Source organism: Mus pahari, chromosome 3, assembly GCF_900095145.1.
Source record: "Mus pahari chromosome 3, PAHARI_EIJ_v1.1, whole genome shotgun sequence".
Classification (NCBI taxonomy): Eukaryota; Metazoa; Chordata; class Mammalia; order Rodentia; family Muridae; genus Mus; species Mus pahari.
This window is the reverse complement of record NC_034592.1, coordinates 94980701-94997155: the sequence shown is the minus strand read 5'-3', so window position 1 is coordinate 94997155 and position 16455 is coordinate 94980701. Positions and strand designations below refer to the sequence as shown.

Below are 16455 nucleotides of genomic sequence, written 5' to 3'. Positions count from 1 at the left end.
ACCAAATAGATTGGACCAGAAAAGAAAGTACTCCCATCCCATAATAATCAAAACTTTAAATACACTGAACAAAGAAAGAATTTTAAGAGTGGTAAAGAGAAAAGGCCAAGTAACATGTAAAGGCAGAGCTATCAAGATTATAACAGACTTAATAGAGAGAGTAAAACCCAGACGATCCTGGACTAATTTCATATATACCCTAAGAGAACACAAATGCCAGCCTAGGCTCCTATATCCACAGAAACTCTGAATCAATATAGATAAAGAAATCAAGATAGTCTATGACAAAAATCAAAAATTTTAATCAGTTTATTTTTTTCACTCCATATTCCATCCCCTCATCCACCCTCCAACTGCTCCACATCCCATGCCTCCTCTCCACCCTCTGTCTCCATGTGGATGCTTCCACCTCCACCCCACCTGACCTCTAAAGTCCCTGGGGCCTCCAGTCTCTAGAGGGTTAGGTACATCATCTCTGAATGAACATAGAACCCGAAGTTCTCTACTGTATGTGTGTTGGGGGCCTCAAATCAGTTGGTGTATGCTGTTTGTTTGGTGGTCCAGTGTTTGAGAGATTTCAGGGGTCCAAATTGAGACTGCTGGTCCTCCTTCAGCATCACCCTCCTCCTCAGTTTCCTTCAGTCTTCCATAATTCAACAACAGGGCTTATCTACTTCTGTCCATTGGTTGGGTGAAAATATCTGCATCTGACTCTTTCAGCTGCCTTTTGGGTCTTTCGGGGGACAGTCATGATAGGTCCTTTTTGGTGAGTACTCCATAGCCTCAGTAATAGTGTTAGGCCTTGGGACCTCCCTTTGATCTTCATCCCACTTTGGGCCTGTTGCTGGACCTTCTTTTCCTCAGACTCCTCTCAATTTCCATCCCTGTAATTCTTTCAGACAGAATGAATTATGGGTCAGGGATGTGACTGTGGTCTGGCAACCCCATTCCTCACTTGATGACCTGTTTTCCTGCTGGAGGTGAGCTTTATAAGTTCCCTCTCCCTACTGTTGAGCATTTCAGCTAAGCTCCCTCACTTTGATTCCTGAGAGTCTCTCACCTCCCAGGTCTCTGGTGCATTCTAGATGTTCCCCCCAACCTCCTATTCCTGAGCTTGCCTGTTTCCGTTCTTTTTTTCTGGCCTTCAGGACTTTAGTCCTTTTCCCTCACCCAATACCAAATTAAGTTCCCCTCTCCTCCCACCTCCCCTCCCCAATTTAAGCAATATTTTCCAAATAATCCAGCACTAAAGAGGATAATAGAAGGAATACTCCAATACAAGAAGGGAAATTACACTTAAGGAAAATCTAGAAATTAATTATCTCACAACAAATTCAAAAAAGGACAACAACCCAAACATAATACCACCTCTAACAACAAAAATAACAGGAACCAACAATCATTGTTCTTTAATATCTCTCAACATCAATGGACTCAATTGTCCAATTAAAAGAAATAGGCTAACAGCCTGGATATGTAAACAGGACCCAACATTTTTCTGCATACAGAAAACATACCTCAGTAACAAAGACAGACAGTACCTCTGACTAAAAGTCTGGGAATCATCATTTCACGCAAATGGTCCCAAGAAACAAGCTGGAGTAATCATTCTAATATCCACTAAAATAGACTTTCAACCAAACATCAAGAGTTGGGGAAGGGAAGTTCATACTCATCAAAGGAAAAAGATGAACTTTCAGTTCTGAACATCTATGCCCTATATTCAAGGGCACCCACATTCATTAAAGAAACTTTACTAAAGCTCAAAACACACAATAACCTCACACAATAATAGTGGGAAACTTAACCACCATAATCTTACCAATGGACAGATCATGGAAACAAACGTGTGATATCAACATGTAATAAACCTTTATCCAAACTAACTAAAGAACACAGACACATTATTGAAATCAATCAAGTCAGAAGTAAAAAGAAAGTCATTAAGAACAGAAGCTGAGAAAATTCCAAAAATCTCAGATCATACTATAAATACCTATACTCAATAAAACTAGAAAATCTAGATAAAATTGATGATTTTCTAGACAGATACAGGTACCAACATTAAATCAGGAACAGATACACTATCTAAACTCTCCCATGAATCCTAAGGAAATAGAAGCATCATTAAAAGTCTTCCAACCCCCCCCCCCCAAAAAAAAAAGCCCAGGACCAGAGGAGTTTAGTGCAGAATTCTATCAGACCTTCAAAGAAGACCTATTACCAATACTCTTTGGTCCTTCTTAGAAAGGGGAACAAAATACTCACAGGAGAAAATACAGAGACATAGTGTGAAGTAGAGAGTGAAGGAAAGGCCATCCAGAGACTGCCCTACCTGGGGATCCATCACATATACAGTCACCAAACATAGACACTATTGTGGATGCCAAGAAGTGCTTACTGATAAGAACCTGATATAGCTGTCTCCTGGGAGGCTCTGCCAGAGCCTAACAAACACAGAGACAATGCTCTCAGTCAACCACTGGACTGAGCACAGGATTCCCAATGGAGGAGCTAGAGAAAGGACTGAAGGAGATGAATGGGTTTGCAACTCTATTGGAAGAACAACGTTTACCAACCAGATCTTACAGAGCTCCCAGTAACTAAACTACCAACCAAAGAATACACATGGAGGGACCCATGTCTCTAGCCACATATGTAGCAGAGGATGATGGCCTTGTCAGTTATCACAGGTTCTTGTTCCTGTGAAGGCTTGATACCCCAGTATAAGGAAATGCCAGGGCGGGTAGGCAGGAGTGGGTGGGTGGGGGAACACTTTCATAGAAGCAGGGGGAGAGGGCATAGGTTAGGGGATTTGGGAGGGGGTAGACTAGGAAAGGTAATTTGAAATGTAAATAAAGAATAAATATATTTATTTACATTTCAAATTACCTTTCTTGGTAACTTATAAAATTTATATATATGCATGCCAAAGGCCAGATGGTTTTAGTGCAGAATTATATCAAACCTTCAAAGAACATCTATACCAATACTCTTCAAACTATTCCACAAAATAGAAACAGAAGGAATACTTCCTAATTCATTCTATGAAGCCATAGTTATGCTGATACCTAAACCACACAAAGGTCCAATAAAGAGAACTTCAGACCAATTTTGCTTATGAATATCAATGCAAAAATACTCAAAAATTCTCAAAAACTGAAACCAAGAACACATCAAAACCATCATTCAACATGATCAAGTAGGCTTCACCCTAGAGATGCAGGGAATATATGGAAATCCATCAATGAAATACACTGTATAAATGAACTCAAATAAAAAAATTACATGATCATCTCATTAGATGCTGAAAAAGCCTTTTACAAAATAGAGCACCCTTCCTGTTAAAAGTCTTGAAAAACCAGAAATTAAAGCCACATACCTAAATATAATAAAAGCAACATACAGCAAAGCAACAACCAACATCAAATTAAATGGAAAGTAACTTGAAGTAATCCCACTAAAATCGTGGACAAGACAAGGCTGCTCACTCTCACCCTATTTATTCAATATAGCAATTGAAGTTCAAGGCCGGTGCAATTAAACAACAGAAGGAGGTCAAAGGCATACAAATTGGAAAGGAAGAAATCAAGGCATCACTATTTGCAGATGATAAGATCATTTTCAGCAAATGATCCTGGTCTAACTGCAGGTCTGCCTGTAGAAGACTGCAAATTGATCCCTTTTTATATTCTTGTACAAAGTTCAGTCCAAGTTGATCAAGCACCACCACATAAAACCAGATACACTTAATCTAATAGAAGTGAAAGTGGAAAAGAGCCTTGAACATATCAGCACAGGGTAAAATTTGCTGAACAGAACACCAAAGGCTCAGGCTCTAACATTAACAATTTACAAATAGGACCTCATGAAATTGAAAATCTTCTGTAAGGCAAAGAACATTGTCAATAGGACAAAATTGCAACCTATATATTGGGAAAATATCTTTACAAACCTTACATCTGATAGAGAGTTAATATTCAAAATATATAAAAAACTCAAAAGGTTAGACTCCATAAAACCAAATAACCCAATTATAAAATGATATACAGAGATAAACAAAGAATTCTCAATTGAGGAATCTCAAATGGCCAAGAAGCACCTAAAGAACTGTTCAGCATCCTTAGTGATCAAGGAAATGCAAATCAAAGTGACCCTGAGATTCTACCTTACACCAATCAGAATGGCTAAGTTCAATACTCAGGTGACAGCAGATGCTTGTGAGGACGTGGAGAAAGAGGAACACTCCTCCATTGCTGGTGGGATTCCAAGCTGGTACAACCACTTTGGGAATCAATTTGGCAGTTATTCAGAAAAAAGAAACAGTTCTACATGAAGACCCAGGTATACCATTTTGGGGCATATACCCAAAAGAAATTCTGATGTATAATAAGTACAAGTACTCAACTATGTTTATAGTAGCTTTATTTATAATAGACAGTACCTGGATGCAGGAAGTGTAACATGTAGACTGAGAATATTATATTTAGAGATATGTATGTATGCACATATGCATATGCATAGACACATGCATACATATTTATATGCATATTGCAGGAAAGAGAACAAGAAAGGGTTTATGGAAGACTTTGGAAGGAATGGGTAGAATGATGTAATTATATCATAATATAAAAATTAAAAGAAAGAAAAAACAACTAAAAATTTTCTAGTGGAGTCTTTAGGGTGTATTATGTGTAGAGCTTTGATGGCTGTAATAAGGACACAGTTGTTCCTACCCATTCATATTATCGTATCTTTAAATGTTACCAAAGTCTTTAAGCAATATATTATATAAGAATGAAGAAAGAAGACACCCATGTTTTATTATTGATTTTAGAAAACATTGTAGGAGGCACTATGGTCCTTGTGCTCACAGATAAAAACCAGCAGAACCAGTAATGTTAAACACACATGATCCTTCAAAGGAAGACATCAATAACCTGCTATCTATGCATCAGGCTGGGAGCAGACATGGGTGGTCTTTAGCATTATCCATGTGGCCAAAACCACACCAGATCTTCCCCCAGACCCTTAACATGAGCTTACTTTTCTCAGTCATTCTGCAGAACCTATCTTTGTGGATGGCGTCATGTGTACTTAACAAGGAGTTTAAAAGTAGTCATGTCTGAATATTATTCAGCTTATTTGTGTCTCAAGGAGACATATGTACACTTTGTGGGAGTAAAAATTTATCACTAGGAAAGTTTTCATCACATTGTGTTGTTTGTGAATTTGCTGAAAATAAAATACTTGGGGTCAAATTCCTGAAATTTGGACCAATACCTCCTACTTAGTCTGCTTAAATTGAACTGGCTTCTTGACTCTTACTTTGCTGGTTGTGATTGTTACCGAAATGCCCACAATACATGGCTGAGTTTTCTTTTCCCTACTTAGCATGATATTGAGTGAAGATTTGCCATATACAGTCTTTATTATATTGAGACATGGTATTTCTTTCTCTAGTTTCTTCAATGCATTCCTAAAGGTGAAGGAATATTTTATTTACATTTTTGCTGAAGATATTTTTACATACATTGTATTATAAAAAGTGTTTCTCCTCTTTCAGCTTCTCTCAGCTTCTCCCCACTTCCTTACACACCCACATCTACAACCTTTCTATCTCTATTTCTTTTTTTTTCCAAAGACAAGACAACCTTATTTTATAAATTCTTGGCATGCAGTGATATATATATATATATATATATATATATATATATATATATATATATATATATATATCTCCAGCTCCCCTACCCACACACTCCCACTTCTTGGCCCTGATGTTCCCCTGTACTGGGGCATATAAAGTTTGCAAGACCAAGGGGCCTGTCTTCCCAATGATGGCTGACTAGGCCATCTTCTGCTACATATGCAGCTAGAGACACGAGCTCAGGGGGTACTGCTTAGTTCATATTGTTGTTCCTCTATATCTTTAGAAAATACATTAGGCATTTCAACAACAACATCAACAAAAACATGAGCAGAGTAGGACAAAATAGAAAAAACAAAAGAAAAAGAGCCAAAGAAAAAGTACAAGAAATGCATATAGATGGGGAGACACAAAAGGCATAGACTCACACGTGTCGCCTGACATTTTTTGATGGGCTGGGAATCTGAGAAACGTCTGGAGATAGATTGTAGTAAAATTAAAGCACTACTGACAACATCCAAGTTACAGAACTACCTAAGTGCTTGCCAGATGAATGAAAAAGTACACATGCACATGCACCTAATTGAACAACACTAAGTCACGAAGAAAGATGAAAAATCATAACTATTGCTAAAATGAATTCAAATAAGTTACATCATGAATTAAAGAGAAAGAATCAGAAACACAAAGACAGGTACCACACATTTTCTCTCATCTGTGAAACTTTATAGTGGCAACAAAAACATCTGGAAGCAGAAAGAGGATGATTTCAATAGCTTTATTTGATCTTGTAGACAAATTTGACCATTTCCAGGAAAAGAGAAAAATATCCAAAATCATTTAAAAGATAAACAATAAGATTATATTGGTATTTAATAGCAAAACTGTCAATTATTACTAATTTCTTAAAACATGCAATTGACTATATGAAACATTATGGGAGAAATGATACCAATTGTTTTCTTTCAGAAAAGTCAAAGTAGAGATTCTTGGCCATTTTATAGGCAGTTATAATACCTACAAATATTACAAAAAATGAAATAGACAATTATCTATTGTAAGCACAAATGAGGAAGTATTTAATAAAATAACAGCTTATCTAATAATTATACAAATTCTAGCCATAATCAATTGCTATATTTATTCCATGTGATGCCAAATAAGTGCTTTCCAATGAATTAATGTAATTCTCCCTATCAACATGATTACATAAATTAATTTATTAAAATTTTGTACATTTTGTTTGTGGTAAAGTCCAACTTCTATTAATTAAAATAAATTCCTAGAAAGTTAAAAATGGAACTATATTTCCTCAGTTTCCCAGACACTTTTCCATATGCCATCAATAAAAATTTTTGATTTAAAATAAAAATCAATATCTTTAAGTCTACAATCGATTGGTCAATTAATTGAGGGAGAGAAGTCAATTTTCATGTGCTGAATTAAAGATGAATTATGTAGATTATCTGAAATCAAAAAAGTATACATGCTGGTATGCTTGGGTTTGTATAATTCTTGTGAGTGTTAAAACAATTTCTGAAGTTCATATGTGCAACTGCACTAATGGGTCTAAAAACACCCTTTCTTGTTAGTCAACCACTATAGCTGTTACAATCTTTCTACTCTGTCTTATGAAATGACCCCTGAGCCTTGGAAAAGTGGTGTTATACAGATTTCCCTTTAAGGTTGAACATTCTTCAGTCTTTCATTTCTGTACCATGTCCATCATGGATCTACTGAAAATAGAAGATTCTATGATGAAGAGGTAAGGGATCTATGTATCTATGGCTATAACAATAAATCTTTGGGAGATTCTTATGCTGTCTATTTAACAAACTAATAATAGTAGATTCTATTCTAGGGATTTAACTTTTCTGGATATAAGTTCTTATATCAACAAGAGTGACAGATATGAGTTCATCTGGTGGAACAAGACATCAATCCAATCAAAAAGTGGTTGATTACTCTCATGTTCTTCACACCACTCCTTGCACAATGGATACTTCTTGCCAAGCTGGTCATCACTTTTATGTGCAGGGTTAATTATTAGATAGTATTGAATGTGAATTTTCTCCTCTAATGACATGCATATCACTTTCTAGCAGTATAAAGGGTTTCCAATAAGGATGGAGTCTTCCAGGTCTATACCAGCTTGTTTTACCCATGTCTTAGTTCAAATAGGTGGTATTTTCAACAATCAACTTCTGGAGGGCAACAAATAACTGGGTCAATAGCTTGTAGCGCTTGGGTATCTACGTGATATCAATGGCTAAAAGCTCCAAAACCCATTCCTGACACTGATGGTTTTTATTAGCTAGCCTGTAGTATCTAGTAGAGTCTTTGGTTCCCCAACATAAGGTAACTGTTCTTTAACACACAGCCTTGTTTCTTCTTCTCTCCTCCCCCTCCTTCTTCCCTTTATATTGTTTATTTTATTTATTTATTTTATTGGTATTTATTTATTTATTTATTTATTTATTTCAAATGTGATCCTGTTTCCCCTCCTCAAAAACCCCTATCCTATACCCCCTTCCACCTGACCTACACCCACCTCACCATCCTAACACTCCCCTACACTGGGGCATCAAGCCTCCACAGAACCAAGGGGTTCCCGTCCCATTGATGCCAGATAAGGCCATCCTCTGCTACATATGCAGCTGTAGCTATGGGTCCCTCCATGTGTATTCTTTGGCTGGTGGTTTAAATCAGCTTCTACCATAACAAGTAGGGTTCCATGTAAGTTTTCCTAAAGGACTTTAACTTTATTTCTCTTTCCATGTAGTACCTCCTCTACTCTGTGTTCACACTCCTCTTCCTAATTTAATCCTAACAATTTTCCTATTTCTCTTAAACTTTTATATCACTCTGTTCCGTATGAATGTCCCACCACGGTCCTTCACTAATTTAATGACCTCTCTGGTAATTCCAACTATAACAGATTTATCTGAACATTCAATGAAACCAGTGAACAGACACAGGGCAATTATAGTTCCAACTTCAAAGCTTACTATAGAGCTAAAATAGAAGCAAATTATATCAGTATACATGCACACATACACACACACACACAGAGAGAGAGAGAGAGAGAGAGAGAGAGAGAGAGAGAGAAAGAGAAAGAAACACAATGAATTCCAAGAATTGAGCTCTGATATGTAGTGGCATTCACTTTTGACATGAGTGCCAAGATTGTTCAAGGTAGTCTCTTACAAAAGGTATTGGGTGAACTGTAGAGTTGCATGAAAAGCCAATTGCATGAATAAGCTTAAAATTTTACATAATGCTTAGTTAATGATTTTAATACGCATCCCAATTTTGTCAATGACATTTAGCATTTCAGTAAACATTGAAATACTAGTAATTGAAATGCTTAGATACCTGGCTGTTGTGCTTTATTAGGTAAATTTGGTTTGCTTTTGTTTTTCGTTTGCTTTATTAACCAAATTGTCAACATTTTACCCTTTGAGTCCAATTCCCATGATAAAAGTGCTGGGGATTCAGATCACCAGACTGCAAGTTGCTAAAAACTCCACACAGTACCGAAGAGAGAAACACTTCTTAAGAGAGGCAACAGAACTAGAAATAGGAATTTCTGTTTTCTTTATTCTCATTAGTCAGGTAAGTAGGATGCTATAATTAAAGTCAATAGCTTACTAAAATTAGTAGTTATTTTTCTTGTATAAGGGATGTATACTTTTATCTCCCCAGTTTCTGTTCCATCTGTCACAAGCCCCTTGTTCTTCCATGACTGTAGCTATGTTTCTTTATTCCATTAAAAAGAAAAGTATTTCTTAATGTTTGTATTTAATTTGTCACTTCTTACAACAAAACTTGTCTCGAGTCACCACAACATAATTTATTCTGTGTTGTTATTTTTTATTTAAAGGCATATACTGATCTTTTATTTCCATAGAGAACTCAAAATCTTCACTGCTTTCTCTGTCTATTTTCTGTCTTGCTTTTCTTGGAGATTTCTGGTCTAGAGTGTATTTTTTATAAAGACTAGCTAAGGACTTAGGAACTTGTCTTGAAGTGACTTTCTTCAGATCAGCCATAAGAGGATGAAAATTTCTACAGGAGCAATTAATAATTCTTCTGGTATCAGTTTTCAGTAGCTTTAAGTTAGTGACCATATATTCATTATCAATAAAATAGAATCATTAATTATCTATGTATTTTTATACTTGCTTATGCTTATAGTTGCTAAAACCTCACCTCTCTCAAACATAATGTACTCACCATGAACCAGGATTTATTAATAACACACACTCTCTGATTTTCAGAGGGTCATGAAATTGGTAAAATTTTGAGAGAATAGTCATGGTAAATAATATAGAGGAAATGGAATATAAACAGGTCTGGTATTAGGGCATAGAGAAAAACTATCAAATTCAGAATTAAGTAGAAAGGTATTCTTAATGAATTGACATAGGAGAGAATCTTTGCTGTAAGAAGTAACAAATTAAATAAAAACATTAAGACATTCTTTTCTTTTCAATAAAATAATAAAACATAGCTACAGTCATGGAAGGATGAAGAGTTTTGTGAAGGACAGAGCAGAGGCTGGGGAGGTAGGCAGAAGAAGGATTACAGAGCTTCCCTGCTTTACTAAAATTGTCTGCAAGCAGAATTAATTTAGATTTTAAGCAATGAGTGGGACAGAAAAGCATCAGGAAATATAGCCTGGGTGTGCTTCTCACCTGCGTCCCCTTTAGACTTTATAGCGTTCCTTCTCATACTGTTCTATTTTCTCCTGTTTCTTTTCTGCTCCGTGTCCATGTCTCATCTTTACTCTTGGATTTTCATCTTCTTTGCTATTAGTATCAGCTAACTAAATAATGTTTATATTTTAGAAAAATTTAACAACATATTGCTCATAATTTTGAGTTTAATATTAGTGATAAATTTTCTTCTGAGAATGCTCATTATGTGAATTCTGATATTTTATGAGAAAATCACTGTTTTCATATTGGTAGTCTTTATTGTAACTGCTAAAGTTTGTTTGAAAGATTCTGATATTAACGTGAATTTTTAGGGAAGTTAATCTTGATCCTATTATTTTGTAAAATAATCCACTTTTACACTCATAGCATACAAGGTTTATTTTTTTAAGTCATCTAAATAACACATTAATGTAATGCTGTAGCCACGTGAAAGCCTACATTTTCAGATCTTCAATGGTGATATTGATGTGTATTCCTGAACGTTATTTTTCATTCAAATTTTTCTTATCATTAATTTTATTTTAAATCTCCAATCTTCAAATTGTAAATATTTCCAGATTTATATATGTAAAATGACTTAATCTAAATGCTTCAAACTATTCTGTTGCATAAATCAACATTTAAATTGCTAATGAATTGATTTGAACTATTCAAAATTAATAATATATATAATATATATTGAAGAATAAATGTTATTTGTGAATAAAACACTTGCATTGGTGATAGTTTTCTAGAAGTCAACTTCACATCTCATTTTAGTAAATGTTTTTAATTTATAATCCAAGAGTGAAAAAAAAAATCTTGATAAGACTGAATTTTCTTTCTCTCCTCTACGTCTCATTACCCTTTCTCTTTCTCTTTTTACAATTATATGTTTTTTTTTATATTTTTTGATTATCTTGATTGTTAAACTAAAAGCCCGCAAACTACTAATGGCATAGAAGTTTAATTAATATTATTATTAATAAACATATTGCTCACTAGTGCATATTTTGTGAATTATATGTACAAACTCTCCTTCTTCTTAAAATTAAGCCTACTGCTTCCAGTGTGAATTTTAGCCCTTCTACTAGCCAAAATAGTATAAATTAAGATAGTTTTATAAGCCATAATCAATTAGTAACAAAGAATATTTTGACATATAATAGAAAGCCAAAATTAGTTCCCCAGCTATTTAGAACAAAACAAAATCTAATAGCATTGTTTTTTTATTAGTGTTTTTGCATATAATGGGTAGGTTTGCTCATGTGCCAGTACACATGTGTGGATGCCTGTGCACATGTGTGAATATGTGAAGGTCAGATAATAATGATAGTTGTTGATCCTCAAATGCCAGCTACCTTGGTTTACTTTGGGTATGTGTGAGAGAGACAGAGTCCATCTCAGTTGCCTGAGGTTCATAAATTTGTTAAGAGTGGCTAGCCAGTGATCTGCCTATCTGCCTAGTCTAATTAAAAGTTCAGTCACTATGCTCAGATTTTTACATACATTCCTGGGATGAAATTCAGGACCACAGCCTGCACAGGAAGCACTTTACCAACTGAGCCATCTCCTCAGCCCCGACTTTTGACCTTGATGTTTTTCTATAGCCTTTCTTTATAAACGAAGAATGCACAACTTTGTACTTCTGGATATACATGATTTTGGTACCTCACATTGAATGAGGAAAACTTTTCGGACTAATTATAACTCCTTTGATGGAAAACATACACTGATATTTACATCTGTGATAACACCTTCATTCCTTGCTTAGATTTGTTTAATTTAAATTATAAAAATTTAACTGATAACAAAATATGACTATCAGCTAAGAAGAACCATCATATTTTTTAGAAATATAACTCTTAAATACAAAATTCAAATGCATTTTTTCCTCATAACAATTTTGTTAAAAATAAATTATCCAGTTTTTTAATATAGCATTAGTTTTTGTTTCCCTGTAGTTAGATTTTTTTATATTCTTTTAATGGTGTCTGTGAATGAAGTTAAATCAAGTTACCTTTTATTTGTCGTTCATGAAACTGTATTGTTTCCTTTTGTTCTATTCACAGAACTTCATCATATTATGAAGAATTTGATGACACAAATGAAAACCAATAATCCTTGCCCTCTGTTTATCTTTTTCAGACTGTACATCAGTAGATTCACCTCTTACATGGTGACTATGAGGCTATTCTTAGGGCAAAACAGCAATGATCTTAATCCAAGTGCTTTCTTTGCTCTCAATGTACTTCCATTGTCTCAAAGTCTCTGCAGAAGACATTTCAAAGTTTTGTACTCTATTTCTTCTTCTGTGTTAACTGCTACTGTTTCACAGATTGTAGGCAGAAGTCACTGATATAAACAACCCTTCTTCTATGCTTCATTTTCTTAGTCATTAGGGCTTTGTCTGTGCTTAAAGTTGTTTACTCTTCTGGTATTCAATGTGACCATAATTCTGCCAGAATATGGATCACTGTCTTACTAAAGAACATAACATTATTTTTGGAATATAATTATAATAGATTGTAGCAGAAGAGAGGCATATTCTTCAAAATATGGAAGATCACAGAGATCTATTTATGTTAGTCCATATTTTGGAAACAATTTATGTGTGTTTCTTTCAGCATTTATTTCTATTTCATTTTACTTTTTAATATATCATTTATTGTAATGAATTCATAAATAAAATATCCCTTTGATAGGTTATTATTTTACTACTTCTGGTAACTCGTCACTTATTTTGTTTTGGGTATTGTAGAAAGATCTGAATAACTGAAGACAGATCCAATGAATGAAGCAAATTACTCTGACGTATCTGAATTTATGTTCCTGGGACTATCAACCTACAGACCAACACAATATTTCCTCTTTGCTTTCACTATAATATCATATGCAGCAACATTTCTAGGAAATTTCTCAGTTTTGTTTATAGTGATCTTTGACCCTCATTTACATTCACCCATGTACTTCCTTTTAGCTAATCTTTCATTCGTTGACTTTTGTTTTTCTACCTCAACAGTTCCTAAGTTGATTTCTGACCTGTACTCAGGTCACAGTGTCATTTCAATTCAGAGCTGTATCTTCCAGATGTTTGTCCTCCATCTCCTGGGGGGATGTGAGATGGTGTTGCTGGTAGCCATGGCCTGGGACAGATATGTGGCCATATGCAAACCCCTCTACTACCTGACCATCATGAATCCAAGAACGTGTCTTTTGCTTTTGATTGGTGCCTGGATTATTGGTTTCATTCATTCAATGGCTCAATTAGCTTTTGTTGTCCATTTGCCTTTTTGTGCTTCTAATGAGATAGATAGCTTTTACTGTGATCTTCCTCGGTTCATCAAAATGGCCTGTATAGACACCTACAGAATGGAGTTCTTAGTTACTGCTGACAGTGGATTTATTTCTCTCAGTACCTTCTTCTTATTGATTATCTCTTACATCTTCATACTGTTTACTGTACGGAAGCAGTCCTTGGGCAGTTTATCCAAGGCCCTCTCTACACTTTCTGCTCACATCTCTGTGGTAGTTTTGTTCTTTGGACCATGCATCTTTGTGTACATATGGCCATTTCCAACTGTGCCAGTGGATAAGTTCCTGGCCATTCTGGACTTCATGATTATACCCATCCTGAACCCTGCCATTTACACGCTGAGGAACAAAGACATGAAGGTGGCAATGAGAAGACTGAGTGTTCAGCTCCTGAACAGGAAAAGTATCTGCTAAGTTCCTCATAAGTATGTACAATCTGAATACTGCATTATAAACACAAATGTTAAATGATCACTTCTACTGTAACATGATGTATTATTCCTATTCCTATAACTTGATAAACTTGAATAATTTATTTCAAGTTGATAATGGTGTGATTACATATGTATTGGTTATTAGCTACATAATATTACATATTTATTGGTTGTTTATTTCTATATTACATATGCATTATTTATTAATTACATACTTATTGGATATTATTAAATGCACATTTTAGAGCATTTAGAGACAAGGAGTGTTTCTAGTGGAAACATAAGTAACACATTATCCATCATTTCTACAGCTGAAAAAATTCATCATTGCCTTCCAGACATTTCTTGTACTAGGGCTAAAGTTAATCAAAGATGGCTTCAAACTCAAAATTCCCATGCATCAGCTTCCTGGACACTGGGATTAAAATGTTCACCACCACATCTGACTTGCTTTTCCATTTTTATTTGTGATGGATGAGTGTGTATGGTGAAACTATATGGTGTGGGAGAGGGTCAACAGGGATAGGAGACGGATATAGTCCAGTCTCTTGTGGGAGAGTGGGAGAGGTTGCAGAGTCAAAGAGGTAGAATAGAAAGTTAGATGCTAAGAAGTACTTAGGGGAACAGAGGTGGGGGGAGGGGTATGGGAATCTTTCGGGATAGCATTTGAAATGTAAATAAAGAAAATAATAAAAAAAAAAAATAAAAAATAAAGAGATCCTTCCAAGTCCTTGACATACCATTAAATTAAAATGTCTGAAGTTCTGGAATGCAGAAGGAAAATATTTGAGAATTAAAGATATTTGAACCTAAAAAAAAAAAAAAAAAAAAAAAAGAAGTACTTTCCAGAAGTGCATTTGAAGAGATGGACGTACAAAGGAGCTGAGGCAAGGGGTGCTGCTTAAAAATCTAGCAGCTCCAGGGAAAGGCGAATGTTGTTTGAGGGGGGTAGTGAAGATGGAAGAGGAAGACAAGGAGCTTGGCCTTGTATGAGTAGAGGAAGAAGGGAAGGAGGAGGGAAGGAGGGAGGACAAGCATGGAGCATGCCGGAGGTAGAGGCTGAGGAGGACCATTTCTACAATGAAGATGGCGAATGTGCTTTAAGATATAACTCAGAACACTGAACATTTCTTTAGGTGCTTCTTGGCAGGTAAGGGGGAATAGGGGGAGGGCTTGTGTGAGGAGGTACTTGAAGGAGAGGAAGGGCTGATTTTCTGTTGTAAAGTAAATAAATAAATAAAAATTTAAAAAGGAAATAACACAGATTTTCATCGGGTTCCATAGAGATTTCAGGACATCTGATGGCATATGGATTTACTTTCCTGCAGTGAGTTGGCCAGAAGTGGCTTGTTCATGCACAAGGAACGCCTTTAAATCCCACATGTGTTGTTAGCCTTACTCAAGCCTTACTGTTGTGCATGCGCACTCCAATGTTTACCAGCGTCGCTTGGCAACCTGGATTCTACCAACTGTATCTGTGGGAGTCAGAAGCTATTTCCCCCACCCGACAACCTTTGTGGGGGACCTTATGTACATATCTTGATTTATACTGATACTAAGTTTGGGTATTAGTCCAAGAATAAGGCCTGGCAAAATCTGAAGGGGTAAGAAGGGGGTGCGGGAGAGACCAGTAGCCTCAATTATGAAGAAGATCTTGGTTCACGGGGTTAAGGAAAAGACGCCAATGGGTTTCTGCGATGTCCCAAGAAAAAACCTGTTGGACTTTTTACGTGATATGAAAAGCATTTCTGTCCCAAACGAACCGAGATACAAACCTCTCAGAAAGATCCATCAGGCTGCAAGTGAGGGTGATACAGACAGACTACGGAGAATGATAAGTCTTGGGAAACACAGTGTGCATGACAGAGACTTTAAGCAAAGGTAACGGGGCCTATAATCTACTGGGAGTGGTCTGCGTGGGGGATGTGAGACAGCCTCTGTTATATCCGAACCCAGGGTAAAGGAACCAAAGGGAGAGGAAGCCCTCTCTGTGCTCCTCCCGTGGATCCTTAGCATCTATCACCTCATGACTTGCACTCGTGCAAGCTAGCCCAGATCTTTCAACTCTACCTACAAATTTATCTCGACAAATCATGAATTTACCAAGTATATTTATCTGTTCTCTCAATCAATTTATTTACCTACTATGCAGCATTCATATTGTATTACTCTTAAAACCTTCTTGTTTAGCCCCCTCTAATCAAATTTAAAAACTATAAGTACATTTTAGAATCCTTAAAATTAATCGTACTTAAACATTGTATTAGTCAGGGTTCTCTAGAGTCACAGAACTTGCAGATAGTCTCTATATAGTAAAGGAATTTATTGATGACTTACAGTCTGCAGTCCAAATCCC

At 35.8% G+C, this 16455-nt stretch overlaps 2 protein-coding genes across 2 annotated transcripts in view; both read left to right on the top strand.

Moving 5' to 3' along the window:
- The first annotated feature begins 13100 nt into the window (after window positions 1–13100).
- Window positions 13101–14105, top strand: LOC110318959 (olfactory receptor 4F6-like). The gene has a single exon (XM_021194320.1). The coding sequence runs from the start codon at window positions 13141–13143 to the stop codon at window positions 14077–14079; it is 939 nt and encodes a 312-aa protein (XP_021049979.1). The 5' UTR covers window positions 13101–13140; the 3' UTR covers window positions 14080–14105.
- Window positions 14106–15608: 1503 nt separating this feature from the next.
- LOC110319600 (POTE ankyrin domain family member A-like) overlaps window positions 15609–16455 on the top strand; it is a 30399-nt gene continuing 29552 nt past the window's right edge. The window contains exon 1 of the mRNA XM_021195098.1: window positions 15609–15980. Within this exon, the coding sequence (XP_021050757.1) occupies window positions 15742–15980 (239 nt within the window). The 5' untranslated portion in view covers window positions 15609–15741. The remainder of the gene's footprint in view (window positions 15981–16455) is intronic.

Bases quoted from the DNA above. Each gene is read 5' to 3' on its own strand.
- LOC110318959 (XM_021194320.1), top strand. From the start codon at position 13,141: ATGAATGAAGCAAATTACTCTGACGTATCTGAATTTATGTTCCTGGGA.